Genomic DNA, 18898 nt, shown 5'->3' with positions numbered 1-18898 from the left:
GAAAGGTTAAGCAAGTCACTTGTTTTTACTTAGAGCAGTGATCAAGGTCTTTGTAAGGGATTTGTGCAAGTTCTGTGCTGTTACAGTAGCATCTGTCTCCTCATTGCTGGAGAAGAATGGTGGCGAGGATTTAGAGCATGTATAACCTGAGAGAGAAATCATCTGTCATTCCCTCACAGGGCATTAGCAAACTTTCCCTCTCCTGGGAGAAGGAAGAGCTCCACTCCTCCCCCTGTCTCCTGTGAGCACAGCTTTAAGCATTTTTACAATATGCTTGTGAATACAGGCTTATGGATAATAATAATAATAATAATTGGAACAAATCTATTAAGAAAGGGTAAAAGAAGCCCATCTGAAAAGACACATTCTGTGCAATAAACAGGGTAAATATGGTAGTAAAGAAGAGGTCAAGTAACAAATAAATCCTCTCTGTGAAAGGAATGATCTCTTTGCTTCACTTTGCTCCACCCAAGTGAAACTGCTATCACCAGCTATACTTCTCACCATCAAGACCTAGAGCAACAAAAAAGAAAAGGATAGCCCATTTTGGAGGATACCACCCCATGACAGGATGCAACCTGCAATTTCTTGTGCCACTACACTGTGTGGTCTCATGCAAACAGTTGATTTGTTGGTGTTTTAGTTGTCTGCCCTTTAACAGGAGAAAGTGTTGGAAAAATAAGTTCCCTAGGCAGCCAGATGATAGTAACAGAAGACATGGAAGTACACTGTCTCAGAGATCAACAAGGTTCTTAGTATGCCCTGATATTTCCTTTGCAAATTACAGAGCACAATTGTCAACAGAAGTGCAGAAAAATAACTGAGATTATAAATTTCAGGGGTAAAATGCCAACCAGCACATCACTTGTGTCTTGTGAGTCTCTGCATCATCCATAAGCAAGTTATTAATGATTAATTTTCTGAAGTATCTCAGTGTTCTTCTGTGTCCCAGTGAGATCAAAACTCAAAAGGCTTGGGAGGCTATTGCCTCTTAACAACCATCAAAATACCAAAGCCTGTGCCTAAAGTGCTGATGCATCTCTACCAGATGCATTGATGCTCTAATTCTAGATTACAACACTGCTTTTTACCTACACAAAGAATATATACAAGATTTTGAAAGCAGGAATTCAAAAAGGCCCTGCAATAGGGTGATTTTGGCAAGAGATTGCCACCATGAACCTTTTGGGGAAGGAGAAACAATACAAATACCCAAGCAAAACAAGTATGCCCATAATGAGGATCAATTCAGATGTGCAAAATATAACAACTATAATGTAAGTTTCTATAAAAATGGTTAGTGCAATATAACTATTTCCTTTTTGCAAATAATTTTTAAATAGGAAAAAACTTTTTCACTTTCATGGGAAAATAAAGAAATCCCCACACATAAAGTTTATATATATATATATATATATATATATATATATAATTTATATATAATTTATAATGTGATGATTATCAGAAGGAATATCTAAAAGGACAGTGTAAGAAGAAGCTGAGATACAGTGGAAATGGTATAAAAAATACAGTCTCCTTAGGAATATGCCTGTGAGTCTTTCTTTAATATTTTTTTCTCCTGAACACAGAGGATAAGGAGGTTACAAGAGATAAACTCAAATTTTCAACTTGACATTTACCTGAGGGGATCCCAGGTGAAAACTGCTGGACAAGCTAAGACTTGAGTGTCTGTCCATTCTCTTAAGAAGTTTAGAACAGGTAGCAAGAGCAGAGATTTCCTTTCAGTTGTCTTCCATTTAGGCAACCTAAAGAGAAGTGAAAGCATGGGAGAATTCAGTGTTTGGGTCAGATTCAGGCCATGAACAACATGGAGATATTCTTTTAGTGCAAATAAGATCATTTTGTGTGTATTTGTTTATTAACAACTGGGCTGATGCTGTTCAACTCATTTCATCAGGGTGACTGAAACAACACTACACATTAATGACTTTTATTTATTGTTATTCTCCTTAGCTGTATTCAAATCATCACTTAAACTTGAGAAGACATCTAATTTACCAATTGTGTAAATGGAAGAACTGCTTTCTAATGAAATATTGACACTAAATAAGCAGCTGATATAACAGTACTCCTGTTCTGGTAATGGTTATAGACTTCCTTATCTAATAATTTCCACTTGGGATGTGGGCAGCAAAGCCTCAGCTTGCCATTTTTTAGCTATAAAATTCTTCCCACTTGTGGTTAACCCAGAAAGATATGACTCCTTTACAAACCTTTGACTTTTAAATCCTTCTCACTGGGTGTTAACATCTCTGAAATGAATTATAAGTGCTTAAAAAATTTTTAGAAAAGAAAAAAAAAAGACAAAGAAAAAAAAATAAAGAAAAAATGCCAACAGATTAATTAAGGAATTACTATCAAAATTTTGGTTGCCATAGGATTCCAGCTGCTAAAACTAAAGTCCAATTTCCCCAAAAGCTGTTTACCCTGATCTAAATACTTTGACTGTTCTCCTACCAGTAGTATAAATACCAGCCTAGTATAAATAGGAATAAGTAATGAAACCATCTTTCTGCTGTGCTAGTTTTTCTGGAATATAACCCCTGTGGTAATAATTACATGGGGCTTATCCATCCCAGTGTGAACACCACCAGAGTGTCAATTATGACAAATGTCTGATACCCACAAGTGTCTGTTGTAAAGAAAACCAACTGTTTCCATTCTCTTAACCTTGGGGTCAGGGTTTCCCACTGGGACTAACAGCTTTTTTTCCTGCTGTAAATATCCATTTGAAGTTGCTAGGAGGTGTTATGATACACAGACCTACTCTTTCAGCACTTGTTTTTTTCTTGTTTGGTAATTTGAGCCTAACTCACACCAGGGGTTTACACCTATCTCTGTTTTTTATTCGTATTATCCCCTTTGGGTGAGACATTTCGCTTTCTTTTCCACACCATTTGCAACACAAGCTGGGGAGTCCCCAAAGCCCACAGGTAGCATGGACTAGTAGTGACCTATTTCTTACCTCTGGGGTACCTCCAGCTATTTGCTATCTTCAGCTTTTGAGACAATTATCAGAGGAATGGAAAAATCAGTAAAAATGGAACCACTGAGCTTTGATCCTAGGAATACAGGCTTCCCTCAGGCAAAGCTAATAACAAGTCATGGCAGAGGAAATTATAATTAGTACATACAAAACAAAGGATATTTTCAGTAGTGTAAACAGTGACAGTGGGCAGAGATAAAAATGTTTGGTGGGGTGCAATTGCAAGACAGTCAGATTATGACACCTTCCCCTAATCCTGTCCCAAATCACAACCATTTTGGCTCAGGAACTTCACAAGCTGGATGTGGCCTGTAGGAGTTTGATAACTTTCAGTGGATCTCTCTTCCAGTAATTTATCCACTTTCCTCTCCAACTCATCATCACAACATCCTCGACAGACTAAAGGTTCAGGCTGGTCATCTGGAAGAATTTCTTCCCTGAAAGGGTAGTTAAGCATTGGAATGGGCTGCTCAGGGAAGTGGGGGACTAACCAACCCAAGAAGTGCTCAAGAAATGACGGGATGTAGCACTTAGAGCTAGTTTGGACTTGTTGATCTTGGAGGTCTTTTCCAATTTTAATGTTTCTGTGATTCTATTACATCTTTAACAAAACAGGAAAATTGCTTGTCACAACACACAGCAGGCATAGGATGTAGCAGCAAGGCAAGCTTCCTGTTCTAAGGTGCTATGCTAGTGCTGTGATGATACCATCCCAAATTGTTGGATACATTGGCTGATAGGGACCTGGAGCACTTTATTGTTTGGGTTACAGTTACTTATATGTGGTGGGAAAGAGAAAAAGAAATTATGGATGAGCATCCCCAGCTCTGCAAGGTATATGCCTCTTAAAGGGGGAACCCAACCCTAATCTCTTTGTGAATGAGCCTGATTGAGATGATAGTAAGTATGCAACCACATTACCAAAACTGACAAGTGCAGTAACACAAACTTCCCCCCTAAATTCTACCATTTCACGTAAGTGAAATCTCAGAATCTCAGTGAGCCTGAGATTGCCACAACTCTCCACACCTTCCAGCTTCAGGAAGATTTGTACAAATAACCTGGATGTGTCAGATTTTGATTGTATTCTTCTTACCCAAAAACAAATCCCAACAATAAAACCCTTTTAAATTAATTAAATAGTTGACATGTAACAAAGACCTCACTATATGCCAAATGTGGTCATAAATCTGTTTCTGTCTTTGTAAATAAGCCTTAGTAGGAACTAACTAAAAGAATAAGAAAGGATTTCCACTAATCAGGATTGCTTTTACAGAGAAGAATCACAATGCCTGGCCCTGCATTTGCTCTCCTTTCACCAGTGGACAAATGCAGTCATTCCAGTGGAACAGACAGAAATGGAAGGCACAGTCCATTAGCCAAAAAGACTGTCCTACAATCCTTATCCTCTCTAAGCTGCCAAAGGAAGGTAAAAGAGAAAAGTTGTTCTGCCAGCTACCAAAAGGAAATGAAGCATGCAGCTAACAACCATGAGATAGTGGTTTAGAAATACCACAGAATCTAGGCTTGGTACTACACCAAGGGTTTATAACATAGCAAAGTGCAATGCAAGCCCCACATGACTGAATTTAGCAAACAGTATATGATGACATCTTAGGTTGCAATACAGGATGTGACCAAAAGTATGTATTCTATCACCATCTATTGGAACCAGGTGGGGCAGTGATCCTTATCTCCTTGGGACATACTATCTGGCAATAGGCCACCTGTTGAAATCAGGTGGGGCAATGTTCTTTATCTTTTTCACAACCCATCCTTCCTCCTTCCCCTGTCTGCTAAGTGGACATTGAGTCCCACTGTATGACTGATAAAACTACATTCCCTCCCACCCCCTGTCTGCTAAAGGGACATTGAGTCCTACTGTATGACTGATAAAACTACATTCCCCTCTGCCCCTTGTCTGCTAAAGGGACATTCAGTCCCACTGTATGACTGATAAAATCACATCATCCCATTGGGAGATGCTCCAGCCAGGGGGACGAGCCAAGCCTTTCCTACCTAGATAAAAACTGAGAATTTTGGGCACCAAGGTATCTTCTTTCCACTGGATTCCAGAGGAAAACCAGACCTTTCTACATCATCTCTGGACCTTCTGAAGAAAACTGCACCTTCTACAGGAGCACTGCTTCAGCTGAACCACATCTGTCAGTCCAGGAGGTCTGTAGCCACCATTTAATGGGACTGCTACCAACACCCTGACTGACAGGGTGTCAGGTTGTATTCTGACTCTGTCAGTGTTTTGGGGTTGTTCTTTCTAATACTGTATTTCTATTTTATTTTTCCTAGTAATGAACTGTTATTCCTACTTCCCATATCTTTTCCTGAGACCCCCTTAATGTCATAATTATAATAATTTGGAGGGAAGAGGTTTACATTCTCCATTTCAATGAGAGGTTCCTGTTTTATTTAGCAGACATCTTTCCTCCAAATGAGGACAGATGACTTATATTGTTCCAAAGGAAATGCACCATTTGATTGAAACATCTGGACCCACAAGCTACCTCACACTGTAATTCTCACCTGCTCTGAGCTACGGTGTGGGCACAATGTTTGTGAGAAATTAAGAATGTTGCTGAAAAGTAGTATTACTTCCTATACTACACACACCGTAGTATGGTGGCACAGGGTTTTTTTGAGCTTACAGTAGCACACTGTAAACTCAAAAACCACTACAGGAAGTGTAATAGAAAAAAATCAGAGAGAGAATACAAATGATTGGATTACCCTTTGTCATGTTTGATTCAATAAAGCTCCCTCTTTAGAAATTATCTAAAGCTGCTGGAGTATTTCCTATTTATCATAGAACTCAGCATCTAAATTATACAGGCAGTAGAGAAATATTTTTAAATATTCCTACCCCATACATACCTCAATTATCTTTCCTCACTTCTAGGATCAATTAATCAAGCTGGAAAAATCAGAGCTCGCATTTGCAGTACTTGCCTTTCCCAAAAGATAATTTCCATTGTATCACATAACCTTGGTTGCTTTTTAACCTAAGACATGTTGGGTTTGAGTGCTGAAACAGAAAAAAACAAAAGCCCCTTTTTAACTCATAAATCTGCTACAGATAAATGCAGTTCATAATCCTTTATAAAATGTTTTCCCTTACCAGAAAAACATTAAATATCAGGAAACATGTCCATAAATGGATTACAGAATGGCAAATACCTTTCACAGCCATTTTTATTGTTGTTATTATTGCCTGACAGAGTAAAAATAGAAGTGTCTTGAAACGTGTCTTTCCCTGGAATAAACAACTCAGCATAAAGAGAATTTATATGCTGAAAAGGTTACAGTCGATGTATTATGGCTGTATATGTAGGATCTCTTCATTTACAATTCTCTGTCTCTCCCAAGAAAGCTCAGGTTGTAAATTTTCTAGACTTCTACAGCACTTTCCCCGCTGGGGCCCTGAATGCAGGTTTTGCATGCCTCTGTAAGTATAAGCAATCAGAATTACACAACTGAGTTTGCTGTTGCCTGCAGGGAAAAAAAATAAATATTTCTGATTTCCTCAAGACCAAGAGATAAAGTTGAACATTGTAGCTTCAGGTGCAGGAGGCAGTTTAGACCTGTTCTATTTTGTTACAAGTAGTATCTGTCAAAGCTAAAGAAAGAAAAGGGCAAACTCTGGAGCCTATCTTTGCTTTCCCTCACACTGATGAGGGGGCTATGTCTTCCCTCTGTGAGCAGAGTCCCATCTCTTGAACTGAACCTCCTAATGCATCATGATCTCCCCAATGCCACTTTCCTCTGATGTATGATTTATGGCCCTTTGCAAAATGTTTTCCCTTGCCAGGAAAACATTAAATAGCAGGAAAAGTGTCCCTAGATGGATTACACAATGGAAAATAGGTCTCAATGGCATTTTTATGGTTGTTATTTGCCTATTTGTCCCTTAACAGCTCACTTGTACTGCTTGCCTCTCCCCTTAACATTCGAGTTTCATGTGGACCATCACTTTGCCAATGTTATGGGTGTTCACAGCCAGGGGAAGGTAAGAGCCAAGGATTATTAATAGCGTTCCTCTATTAGTTAAGGGAAAGATAAATGTGACACCACCAACAAAACCCCTGAATATCTGATACCAGTGAGGAGTGGGTATCACCTGCCGAAAATAGAATGAGTGAAAGAGATTATATAAATGGGGTTCCTACCTCGAGTTCCAACTCTTTTTGACCACCTCCCTATCTAACACCTTTTCAAGCGTGCTTAGGAGAGATCCAAGAGGTAAGTAGCAAGAAAATGCTCAAATTTCCACAGCAAACGTGGATTCACCAGCTCCGGGCAAAGAAGCAGGACCTTCGCAGATCAGAGTATCTTCCATCATTCCGGCCTCATCCCCCTTTCCATAAACAAAAGCCCGGAAACAAAGAGATGCAAATCTCTCAAACACCGAGGAATGGCTTCCAGCAGAGAAGACTCCAAATGAGAAGACTAGACCATTAAAAGGAGTAAATAGGTGATCTCACTGAGGGGGAATGAGAAGAAAAGCAGGGGAGAAGGTGGAAATGACAAAACTGGGAAAGGGAGGGAAGAAAGTGAACGAGAAAATGAACAAGGGCTCGCGAAGAGATTTCACTGAAATAGCCAGCTGTAAACCGAAGACAAAAAACATACAACAACCTCAACAAGTCTAGAAATGGCACCTCTCTTTCTGCACAGATGATTGCAAGTGATGGGATGAAGCTGATCTCTTTGGTGTGGTCACCAGGAAGCTAAAGGAAATGTGTCACCCTTTTTGCAAAGGACCGCCGTCTTTCTGCTTCAATTCTTGGTGTGAGGGCTTCGTGCTGTTCAGGAAATTCTTCCTGAACGATTTGCTTTCGGCAAGGGTGGGCTGATTTCTTCTTAATTTATTTGGTCCTTTACTTAGTAACGATATCATTTTGGAGCTGTTGGAAGGGGGAGTTGATCTACACAAAAGTTTTGGTGCAGACAACTTGGAAATCCACCGTGTGGATTTTGCAGATAGTTCGGGCAGAAAAATTGGCAAAGTCTCAGAGATAAAGGAAAACGCGTCATTCATCTCGCAGGGATGATGAGAAAAAGATGAAGGGTCGAGTGAGAAACTGTCAATTCGTGAAACGCCTTTTTTATTAGAATAACAGTTTTGACTACAGGTTGGAGGTTAAAAGCTTCGGGAAATTTGCTAGCTGTGCTTAAAGAGAGACACTGCTGAGGCTGGAGCTGGGCCCCAGCCGCTCCTCCATGTCAGATCCCAGCTGTCCGGTTTGCAAACCCTGTGTCGCTGCTTTCACCTGTCTGGCTGCGGAGGGTACACACGGCTTCTGAGCTGGGGGAAATGTTATTTACGCTCTACAGATGGCTCCACCTGATCTGAAGCCTCATTTTTCTGACACCTCTCACTTTTCGCCTCCACAGCATGATTAGGCCGTAGAGGGCTGACAGATCCGATGACGGAGGGAAAGCGGGGCAGTTCGCGCATCGTTAGGGATGCGGAGGGAGCCGCCGGGCTCCCATCCCCAGGACGCAGACAGGGAATGCGCCTCTGGCCGGTTGGCTTGGCATGAGGCTAGTTAACCTGATCGGCGTCTGCCAGCACAGCAGGCAGCTCTGCGTGTCGCCTCTGCCAGCCACGGGCTCGGGTTACCCCGAGGGCAGCCCTCCAAATGTGCTCTGCCTCGTCAGCAGAGCGGGGTTAACACCGAAACACGAGTCACCCGCCGGGAGAGCATCTTCACTGGCGGGTGGGCAGGTGCGTTCCCGTTCGGAGGGACCTAAAAGGAAGCTCTGCGGCACAACGAGGGGTTTGCAAAAGATTCGTAAGAAAGGGGAAAAGCCTGAGGAGATTGAGGCCCAGCTCCTGTTCAGACCGCACGCAGCAAAGCAGGGAAAGCAGAGGGCGATGTAGCACTGGGCTGGCGGTGCCTGCACTGGGAGCAAGAGAAGATTGTCCTCTCCTCCCTCAGTTGAGGAAAGGTAAAGGGACGTCAATTTCATAAGATACAGCACATTGATCTCTGGCAAACAGCTGCGTATTGATGGGTCTGCGCTTATCCTACGTTTAAAACGGGCTAACAATAGGGTTCTAACCCTGAACTCCTCTAAAGCAAGAGATCCCAGTAGCCAGGTGCTGTCTTTACTGCACCCTCCCAGCTCCAAAACAAAGGGGGACGCTGAGTGAGAACGACCCGTGCAGGAAGGTGCGCAGAGCTCTTCTGCTGTTTATCTCAGTTCAGCATCCCAGCGCTCAGCTCTTCTTTCCCTGTAAAGCAGGGAAGGATGCGTTCAGCCTAGGGAGAGGGACTTGGCTCCACCATCCATCTCCTTGTTTGTCCTTGGAGAAAACTAAGCATCTCTTGCATCTCGGGAAATACATGGAAAAGGGAGGCCAGGAGGCGAAGTTCCAACTAGAGAAAAATAGCAGTCCTGTCCACAATGAAGATTCGACCTTTAGGAAAGAAAAAGAGAAGAAAAAAAAAAAAATGTCATCTCTTTCTCAGTTAAAAAAAAAAAAAAAAAAAAAAAAAATGGATGGGGCTCGTACTTTTAAAAGCACCGAGCAATTATTGACAGCACAGCCCGAGGTTCTGCACCAGCCGCCCCCTTTTCGAGGCTGCTCTCCGGCGGCCCCATTCAGAGGAGAGGTGTGATTGCGGCAGCGGGACCGGGCCGTACCCGTCGATCCCGCCCGGGGATCTCGCTGCCACCGCTCTGTCCTCCCCCGTCTCTCTTGGAGCAGCGTTGCCAATTCTCCTGCAGAGATCTGCCCTACTACTGGGCCCTAACCTTGGCTACCTCCGTCTAATGGCTCCTGCCCAAACTCTGAGAGCAAGTTGGACTACTTGCCATATTTTATGTTAAAAACGGGCAGAAATTCTTGGAGAAAAAAAATAACCCTAGAAAACACATTACAGATCCTAAACGCTTTCTTTTTTTGATGCTAATGGGAAGTGCCCGGTCCTGCCTGAGAAACCCACTACCGCACAGGAGCTCCTCACGAGTGTGTTGTCACCTCACATCTCGTTTTGCCATACCCTATCGCAGAAGATTCTGCAGCATATTGTGCATTACAAACGGGATCTGTAGGATTCGCTGGGATGTGATAATTAATTCAGTGAGGATGATGCTTAATATGGACTGGCCCGAAAGAAACAAGGTCTAAAAGGAATATTGTGTGAAGGGGAGGGGGAAGGGAAAAGGGGGAGAATGTTTAAAGTGGTTGAACGACAAGGCAAATGTTCAAAAGCTACATTTGCTTCCCGACCTCAAAAACAGCTTGAAGCTTGGCATATGCTGCAGTTCCTTACACATCACCGAATATAACTGGTAAAGCTCATCCCGACTTACTAAAGGAAAAGGCTCTGCTCTGCACCACTAGTTTGTCCACTGCACCCGAGGACTTGACCTTGGCAAAACTCTTTCTCCAGCCGGTATCACAGCAGACTCTGGCGCTGCTCCAGTAAGGCTCAGGCTCCAGCCTCCCAGGGAGCGACCCCCACCCGCGTCCTCCCCCACCCCGGTCCCCACAAAGGCATCCCCGTGCCCTCTCTTTAGCTGAGCCCTCGCGGCTGTGGACTACATGGGGCTCTGCGAACTGGAGATCGACAGCCCACAGCACTTATCCACGCAGAGCTATAGAGCTGGCACGGGTCCAGCCTTTCCCGGTGTGCCATCCCCACACAGCACTGCAGCTTTGGTCATATGAGCAGAAATGATGAGAAAAGCACTTTTTAATCTTTTCGCACTTGCTTCCCTGTTCAAACAGTTGCAGGATGGCTATGACTGACTTGCTCAGCGCTGAGGATATCAAGAAGGCTGTGGGAGCCTTTGCAGGTGAGTGGTTTTTTTTCCTTTTTTTTCCTCTTCTCTCTTTTCCTCCTTTCATCTCTTCAGGTTAGGACAGCTGTGCATTTATTTTAGCTATGGGAAAATTAGAGGCACTAGCTAGACAAAATTTCAAATGAGGACGTGTTTTCAGATGTTCAAGGAATGCCTCTGACAGGTTTATGAAGTACAAGGCTGCATTCTCAGCAAAGTTGTCCTGCACATTACAGAGGTAAAATATTTATTTTAAAGGAAAGTAAGCAGTAACTGCAGACAGACTTTGCTTCTACCGAGAGAATACTTTCAAAGGGAACAAACCCCTTGGCAAACCAAGCTGCATTATATCTTGGTGTGGGATAGAGAAGTCAGCAGTGGATGCAGGCAGCTTCCCACTCATTCCTGAAATTTAGTTTCGGATGTTACAGAACTGCTGTTTCCCGTTTCAAGGATATAAGAAACCACTCTCGTACTTCCTATGCAGAATCCCCGGGTGGGCTTTGCTTTTCGGGATGGACAGACGGCAACAGTAGAGCAAGTGGGTGCACTGCTCGACTGCAGGGCTCCCTGCAGGTCGAATGGCTGCAGTGGTTCACACTTCCCTCTCAGACTCCTCCGGGTATCAGATGCTCCCTACCCCTCTCATTCACCGCGACCCCCAAACTGACAGCAAACCCTCCTCGTGTTTGCAGAGATTCAGGCAGTTAAGGCTGCTCTCAAAGAAAGCCAGCAATCGTGCTCCGGGATGCACGCTATCCCCCCTCCCCCAAACTACCTGGCTGACCGCACCATCCCGGGGAGCCGCCTCTGTCTGTCCTGCTCTGTGCGATGACCTTCCCGAACAGACAGGAGCGCAAGACCCGCTGAGCCCGGCTCAGATCAGAAGCCGGAGAGTCAGAGCGAGCGACAAATTGCTTTGCTGGATCCAGCAGCTGTTTTACTCATTAGCTTCCATTGTTCTACGGCCATCTCCAAGTCCCGGAGCAGATGCAATTAGCAGCAACTAACGACAGATCAGGAAGATCTTAGGCAGATCACGGAAGACTGAGCCTCCTTAATTTTATGTAATGGGAACATTTAATGCGGCGGGAATAAAAACGCATGGGGAAAAAAAAAAAAAAAAAAAGTCCACCGCACGTTTTGGAGGTCACTATGGTATTTCCAATCCACATCACAGTTGTAAGGCTACCTGGGTGGGAGAAAAGCGGGTGCGGTTAAAGGACAATAGAGGTGGAGCAGGTAAACTCGGCTCCGATTTCAAGGGCTCTGGGTTGTTTGTTTTTTTCCTCCCCGGAGACAGCTCCTCACAAGGTCTTGCAGGCAGCGCGCCGTGCAGCGCTCCCTTGCAGTGTCTGAGCTCACACACCACGATTGCACATTCCTTCAGCGGGTGACACGCAACACTGATTTCTAGTAAGCCTCCAGGAAAAAAACCAAACAGCGCTCTGAAATACTTCTCGACAATGCTTGAGCAAGGGCATTTTTGGTAGTTTTATGAGTGGAAATGTCAAAAAGTGACAGATATCTAGTAGTCAGAGTCCAGTCTCAGACGTCTGTTTTCTAGTGTAAAACTTAGGGGGGGAAAAAAACAAGTTTAAGGCACTGAAATGAGACCAAGCACGTTAGACCTCAGATCCCAAAGCTCCCAAGTCTATAACAGACTTCTTGTGTGACCTTGGGCAAGTCTCATCCTTCTGAGACTCAGCTCTTCATCTGCAAAACAGAGACATTGGCCCCCTGCCCCTTTGTTTATTTCCATTAGCACCTGTGAAGCACGGACGATTATAGTGAGTACACCCAGCTCCTACCACAGCTGGCCTCCACTGCTCCCCCAGGGCAGGAAAAACAGCACCATGGAAGAAAACCATGGGTATGTGTTGGTGTGCGTGTTTCAATGACTTTTCTAAGCAGTTTTCTGGTTTTTTCATCTCCTATAGCGGCTGAATCTTTCAACTACAAAAAGTTTTTCGAGATGGTAGGATTGAAAAAGAAGAGCCCAGAAGATGTGAAGAAGGTTTTCCATATTCTTGATAAAGATCAGAGTGGCTTCATTGAAGAGGAAGAATTGAAGTAAGTAAAGTTACATCCTCTCTCAAATATCCTTGCATCAAGAGTCTAATTTTTTGTGGGTTCTTTTTACAAGACCCTAGGTAGTAACACACTGCTCAAACTCTTGACTAATATTTGTGTGTTATGCCAGTTGTTTGCTGAGCACACAGTTTAAAGAGTGTTGGAGACAGCTTTGTGTCACTTGGATTGCAGGATCCCTGAAACACATGAATGGTCAATACCTTACAGGTAGTTCTTCAGCCAAATGCAGCTTCAGAGTAAAGCGCTTTGGAATGTTAAAGAAGGTCAACAACAGAAGACACAAGGCTGGATTCCAGCTTGTGTCTCAAATCAGAGTACAAATAAATGAGATGTAATTGTTCTGCAGAAAAAAAACACAAACCCAAAACAAAAATTAACAAAAAACCCCCAAACCAACATTCTTTCTTTTTCTATTCCTGCTCGTTAGGTTTGTCCTGAAGGGCTTTACCCCAGAAGGAAGAGACCTATCAGACAAAGAAACGAAGGCTCTTCTGGCTGCTGGAGATAAGGACGGTGATGGTAAAATCGGCGCTGATGGTATGTAATTAGAGGAGTAAACTTTGACACTAACAGCCGAATACTACCCTTACACAAAAGAACTGAGAAAACCTAGGAATCACTGGGGGCTGTGACCTTCTGAAGGACACAATTCGGGTTTAATGAAATACCAAGTCCTGCTGTGTTTGCCATACCTTGCTTGGAGGCGTTGAGGAAGAGGAGCCGAGTTGTGACACTAGAGGGGGCAGGAGCTCACAGAACCCGGCTGTGGGTCGGGCACTCCGCAGCGCAGGACTAAGTACCCAGCCAAACTCTACTTCAGTTACTGTAATTTGTTGATATCAGTGGAGTGAGGATCAGGACATTGCGAGTTCAAGGAGATGGAGAGTTGACTATAAGGTTTGGAAAGAATAAAAGCTGAGCGCCAGCATTTCTGCTTAATGTTTAGTTAGCAGGGAAGTAGTGCATAGCTTAGCAAAGCAATGCTCTTAAAATTCAAAGTACACCCATTTTGCTACAGGATTTCCATAAAATAACAGTCTATCCAGCTTATGCTAGTGTTTACGTGGGTCTTCACACTTAAGAAAGCTTGTCACTCCCTTTTACTCAATATGAGAAATACAAGAACAGAACAACTTTTCCTCTCACAGCATTGCTTAAAAAGCTAATGCTGTTTTCTATTCCCCCTTGGGATGAATCAGCTTAGCCCACATAGAAAATTCCTCCTTTTTTCCTCTTTTTTGGAGGTGAGAGTGAATGAAACACACTGAAGGAGACAAGAAGAGATGCAATTCTAAACTAAAGCTTTCCTCATTGCAGGAGACAGAAGTTTGTGGCCAGACTACTAAATCACCTAGAGAGCAGGCAATTGCTAGGAGTTTGACTTATTGATAAGCAATATCATAAGTTGAAATCTAAAAAATACATAAACCCCCTCATACCTCTCTGTTAGCTAATCTTTGTGATTTTTAAAAAATGTTATCTCAAAAAAAAACAAAAAAAGTCAATTAGAAGAGAAATAAAAAGCAGTTAACTAACACAGTCTCCCAGCTTAGAAGATAACACACAAAACCAGCCACTGACATATCAGTCGTGTGATGCACACTGGCATATCAGTAACTATGGCCATGTTCATAGACCAAAGCTTCTTAGTTTTTCCAATCATGATCATATTATGGTTTAGGCAAAGCTCCTGCAAAACTTCAGCAGTGCTGCTGAATACAGTGTGGGTGTCTTTTCTTGAAACTTCCTATCTTGATTATATGGATCTTCTTTATACACACTAAAATTAGTGATAGTAGTACTAAAATCACAGGGCAATTTTTCAAAAGAAAACTTAATTCAGGTAAGTAAGCTTACAGCTGATCCACTAGTCTCATATCAGATAAATTTTCAGCTATTCCAGAAGGCTGCAAATCAAAACTAGTCTTAATTGGAATAAAAGAACAATATTGCAGAATGATTTTGGTTTGTACAAGAAAATACAGCATTAACCTTTATATTTAAGACTACCATAACTTTTTTCTTAAATAATGCCTGAAACCCAGTACATTGTAATAAAGCAATATGAAATGCCTCTTCTTATCTCTTTCTTCTGCACTTTTACTTTTCCCTAACTTTGAAATGAAATTACTCTGTGTTTACACTTGATAATGAGAAGAGAATGATGTGCTTTTTTCTTTTGATTCTTCTGACCATATCCCTGCTGTACAATACTACCAGTTCCTTTTCCATTTCTTAAATTTTACTTTAACAGCCAATTTTTATACCAGAAAGGCTTGAAATACATACAAAAGTTAACAGCTGGGACTGTGACCAAAGGACCAGGAGGACAGATACTTCCCAGCTTTTCCTTTGGCCCATAAATCCAATTCAAGAATATAACTGCATATGTAAACAAAATGTAAAGTCACAAATATACATCACATTTCATATTCAGTATTGCAATGCTGTATTTCTGTTGCAAACCAATTTTGTTTTCCTGCAGCTGAACTATCAGGCATCACTTCTACCCCTTGTTTCAAACATCAGCTTTCTAAATCACTAAATGATTGCAAACAAGCAGCCTTTCACAGGGGTTAATGTTAATTCTCCTGATGGCCTTTGAATGCTGTCCCTTGGGAGCCTACAGCAGTTGTAAGAACTGATCTTTAGGGATTTTTAACACCACAGAGACAACTTGTATCATCACAAACATTAATCCCAACCTAATCAGCCTTCTACTAGCTGGGGTCTCACATTACAAACTTTCCTTAGGTCTCTTGCTCTAAACCTTTCCTCATTCCTGCAAGACCATTCAGCTCTGAAATAGTTTCAGCAGTTTATCTCTTGTCTGATCACGGTTTGAACTTGTGACTCATGAAGCAATTTCAAAGAGCTGAAAACTTGCATCCAGTTGTGTAAGACACAATCATCTTCTGTGCCAAATGTCAAACCCCCTTCATATTTCACCAAAGCGGTCAGAAGATGATGAATCTGAAAAAAAATTGCAGGTCAAGGCCAGTTTCCCTCATAGCACAAGCAACCTTAGCTTCCAGGTTGAGCTGAAAAATGATGCTGAAGCACCTCTACTAGCTTCAGGAAAATATTTGTACGCAAGTAAGAGGAGAAAAAAAGATGACAATTTCTAGTCATAATATTGTTTTAAATGTATTTTGTGCATTGGAATTGGACATGCACATCATGCCTCTTAGTTTCTTGATATTAATAGACTTGAGAAAGTACATAGAGAACTTTCAAAGACCATGCTTTGTGGGCAGCACAAATCCAAATTTTTATCCCTGTAAATCAGAATATTGTAAAAATGTGACATTAATCATGCAAAATTACAACTATAAAGTCTTGACCTTGTCAGGTTAAAGCCATAAGAAAAAAAAACCAAAACAAAACAAAAAAAAAAAATTTGGAATTCCTTCTTTTCATAACCTGCTTTGTGCTCTTCTATCTTCTAAAATAAATTAGGTGTAAGTCATTACTCATAAATGTTCTTAAACAGATTTGCTGTTGTAAAGAAAATGTGAAAAACACAATCTGATGAGAGAAATCACGAGCCTACAACACGTCCTCTGGAATCATGTCTGTCATTTTAGTAAAATACTAGAGGGCATGCATTAGGCTGATATATAGTACTAAACTGTACTGAACACAGTGAAACAATCCTCTCCTTTTAAGTCAGACCTTTCACACAAAATAGCTAGTAAATTATTTTACATGACAAAATGGTCTAAATCTTTGCAATTTAAAGCCACTATTTGTGCAAAGACATCATTTTGTTTGGAAGGGTAACTACAACTGGAAATAAGGATGTAGTAAGTCACAAGGATTCCCTAACAGGCCAGTCAGAGGCAATAACCATTTACAAGGGACTGATATACCGTGCCTTATCTCAAAGGGTTTGCATACATGAGTACACTTTGTAACAATGCTTCTACAAGCCACCTGTTTGCACTAACCTTCATACAAAAATGAGTAGTGAACTAATTTAGAAGATTATTCAACTGGAACATCTTTGAAATATTTAAAATACATTGAAAATCCTGGGAAAAGTGAAATTGTTGCAATTATCCAAGGAGTATTTTATGGTTTGCTGGCTATCAGAAAGTACCTGTGAAATATACTGCTATTAAGTGATAATAGCACTTTCAAAACGTATTATAGAAAATATTTGGCTGCAAGTCTGAATAACCTTTTCCAAATATATTCTGCAGGCACAAATTATTATAAAAGGTATTTAATTTAACTTATTTTAACAGTCCTTTTCGGAAAGGACTGATCCATTGCAGTTCATGTTTCTCTTTGCAGGATTTATTCACACAGAGATTTAATAATCATAGCCTTTCTTCTTTTCTGCCCAGAATGGGGTTTTTATCACAAGCACTTTATGTTATCTCTTAAATTCAGTTTGCAACACTTTCAATCTATGTCCCCACCATACAGGATTTATACATGTTTTGTGTTAAGTAATCTGCATCACTAATCCTAATTTGGATTTCCATCTTTCAAAACGATGGGTAAACATGGAATTAATTTAAACCCTCTGACATTTTTTATTTCTCAGTCTGGTCTGTCTGCATTTGGCAACATGTTTTTTGGACATGCCATCAAAAGTGTGATCTGTTTGCTCACAACAGTCAATTAAGATCTCACTTGTTTAGAGTTTAGCATTTTTCAACTGAACACTAGAATATCCTTTAAAGTGTCTAATTTTCATCTTCTAACTTTTTTTAGTTGCCAGAATTTATTCTTCATTATGTCAAACTTCAGTCATTTTTTCTTGAGCCTTTACAGATGACTGCCTCCCCTATTTGTCATTTTCCTCTCAGCTGATTATGTTAAACCCTCTCTGCATACCCACTAATCCCTTTATCGTCTTTGTTGCCCTTCTTGGGATTCCCTCCAGTCTGTCATTTTCAGTGCTCCAAGGCACATAAAACTGTGCAAGGTATTCTCATGTGTAACTCTTCCAAGGTTAGATGGAGTTAGGAATTATAACCAGGCAGCTATTCACCAGGATACAAATGTGCCTTCTCCATGCTTTATCTCCCTGCTGAAAGGCTTTATATACACTAAAGCATAAAATAACCCCAAACTGCAGATAGATATGTTTATGTAAATATTATGGATGTACCACTAATAAGAGCCACAGGGTAAAATCCTAGCTCTCTGGCACCACAGGAATTTTTCTCATTCTTACAACATGGTCAAAATTGCTACATAGGTTGGTATCAGCCTTCTGTTTTTGTAATCTGTCATTTTCACTCAGTTTACAAATACAAAATTGAGTTTAAAAGCAATATAATTATAATTATAATATGGGACATGAATACTTTGAGAGACTCATTAATGATTCTCTTTGCCAAACTCTGATATAAAAGAAATTTATCTCACTGCAAGATTAAATTTCTACTTCTTGCCTTCATCCCATTGAGATTTACAAAGAAATAACCGAGAACTAATCAAGTTCTTCAGATGAATAGCGGTGGAAGTCTTACAGTCTGGCATGTGTAGCATTTCTCCCTTATTCTCAAAAAATCCTTTAATTTCACTGTAAGATTTCCCAAATCTTATTTTCCCTTTAATTAACTTGGATTTCTTTGCTCTTCTGTTATTGTGATGTTTCTGCAACCCCAGTGACTCTGTATTCATTGTAATATGCTTCCTCCTTCTTTAAATTTTGGTTTTTTAAATATTTTTTTAAAATTCTTTCCTTTCTCCAGAATTTGCAACTATGGTGGCTGAATCATAAAGGCTTTGACCAATGCAAACCCTTCACCCATCCTCCACTGCCCAATTCCAACCACCTCCTGCTGACTGCTTTGGCTCCTGTTCTATTTATTTATGTTATTTTATACTCCAGCTCTGTTCTCTGCAATCCTGCAACTCTGTAATTGTGCTGAAAGACACTGTTAAAATAATAAAGGTCACATCAATCTGGGCTTTCTTCTCTCTCACTACAACTTGTTTCTTATTTCATGTAGGCTTGGCACACGC

The 18898-nt window shown here is 41.3% G+C and overlaps 1 protein-coding gene across 2 annotated transcripts; it reads left to right on the top strand.

Moving 5' to 3' along the window:
• The first annotated feature begins 7154 nt into the window (after positions 1-7154).
• Positions 7155-18842, top strand: PVALB (parvalbumin). 2 transcript variants are annotated; one of them, XM_056515069.1, is made up of 5 exons: positions 7155-7261; positions 10764-10831; positions 12757-12889; positions 13338-13447; positions 18625-18842. In XM_056515069.1, the coding sequence occupies exons 2-5, from the start codon at positions 10771-10773 to the stop codon at positions 18651-18653; spliced, it is 333 nt and encodes a 110-aa protein (XP_056371044.1). In that variant the 5' UTR covers positions 7155-7261; positions 10764-10770; the 3' UTR covers positions 18654-18842. The 2 variants fall into 2 exon arrangements, with proteins under 2 accessions (XP_056371044.1, XP_056371033.1); XM_056515058.1 differs by lacking the exon at positions 7155-7261 and having other exon boundaries at positions 10746-10831.
• The last annotated feature ends 56 nt before the right edge of the window (positions 18843-18898 follow it).

This window comes from Oenanthe melanoleuca, chromosome 1A (assembly GCF_029582105.1).
Source record: "Oenanthe melanoleuca isolate GR-GAL-2019-014 chromosome 1A, OMel1.0, whole genome shotgun sequence".
In the NCBI taxonomy this organism is placed as follows: Eukaryota; Metazoa; Chordata; class Aves; order Passeriformes; family Muscicapidae; genus Oenanthe; species Oenanthe melanoleuca.
Note: the sequence above shows the minus strand (reverse complement) of the source record. Positions and strands in the feature narration are given on the sequence as shown.

Coding starts and splice junctions, on each gene's coding strand:
- PVALB (XM_056515069.1), top strand. CDS start 10,771: ATGGCTATGACTGACTTGCTCAGCGCTGAGGATATCAAGAAGGCTGTG. Junction 10,832..12,756: donor GGCTGTGGGAGCCTTTGCAG/GTGAGTGGTTTT, acceptor CATCTCCTATAG/CGGCTGAATCTTTCAACTAC. Junction 13,448..18,624: donor TGGTAAAATCGGCGCTGATG/GTATGTAATTAG, acceptor TCCTTTCTCCAG/AATTTGCAACTATGGTGGCT.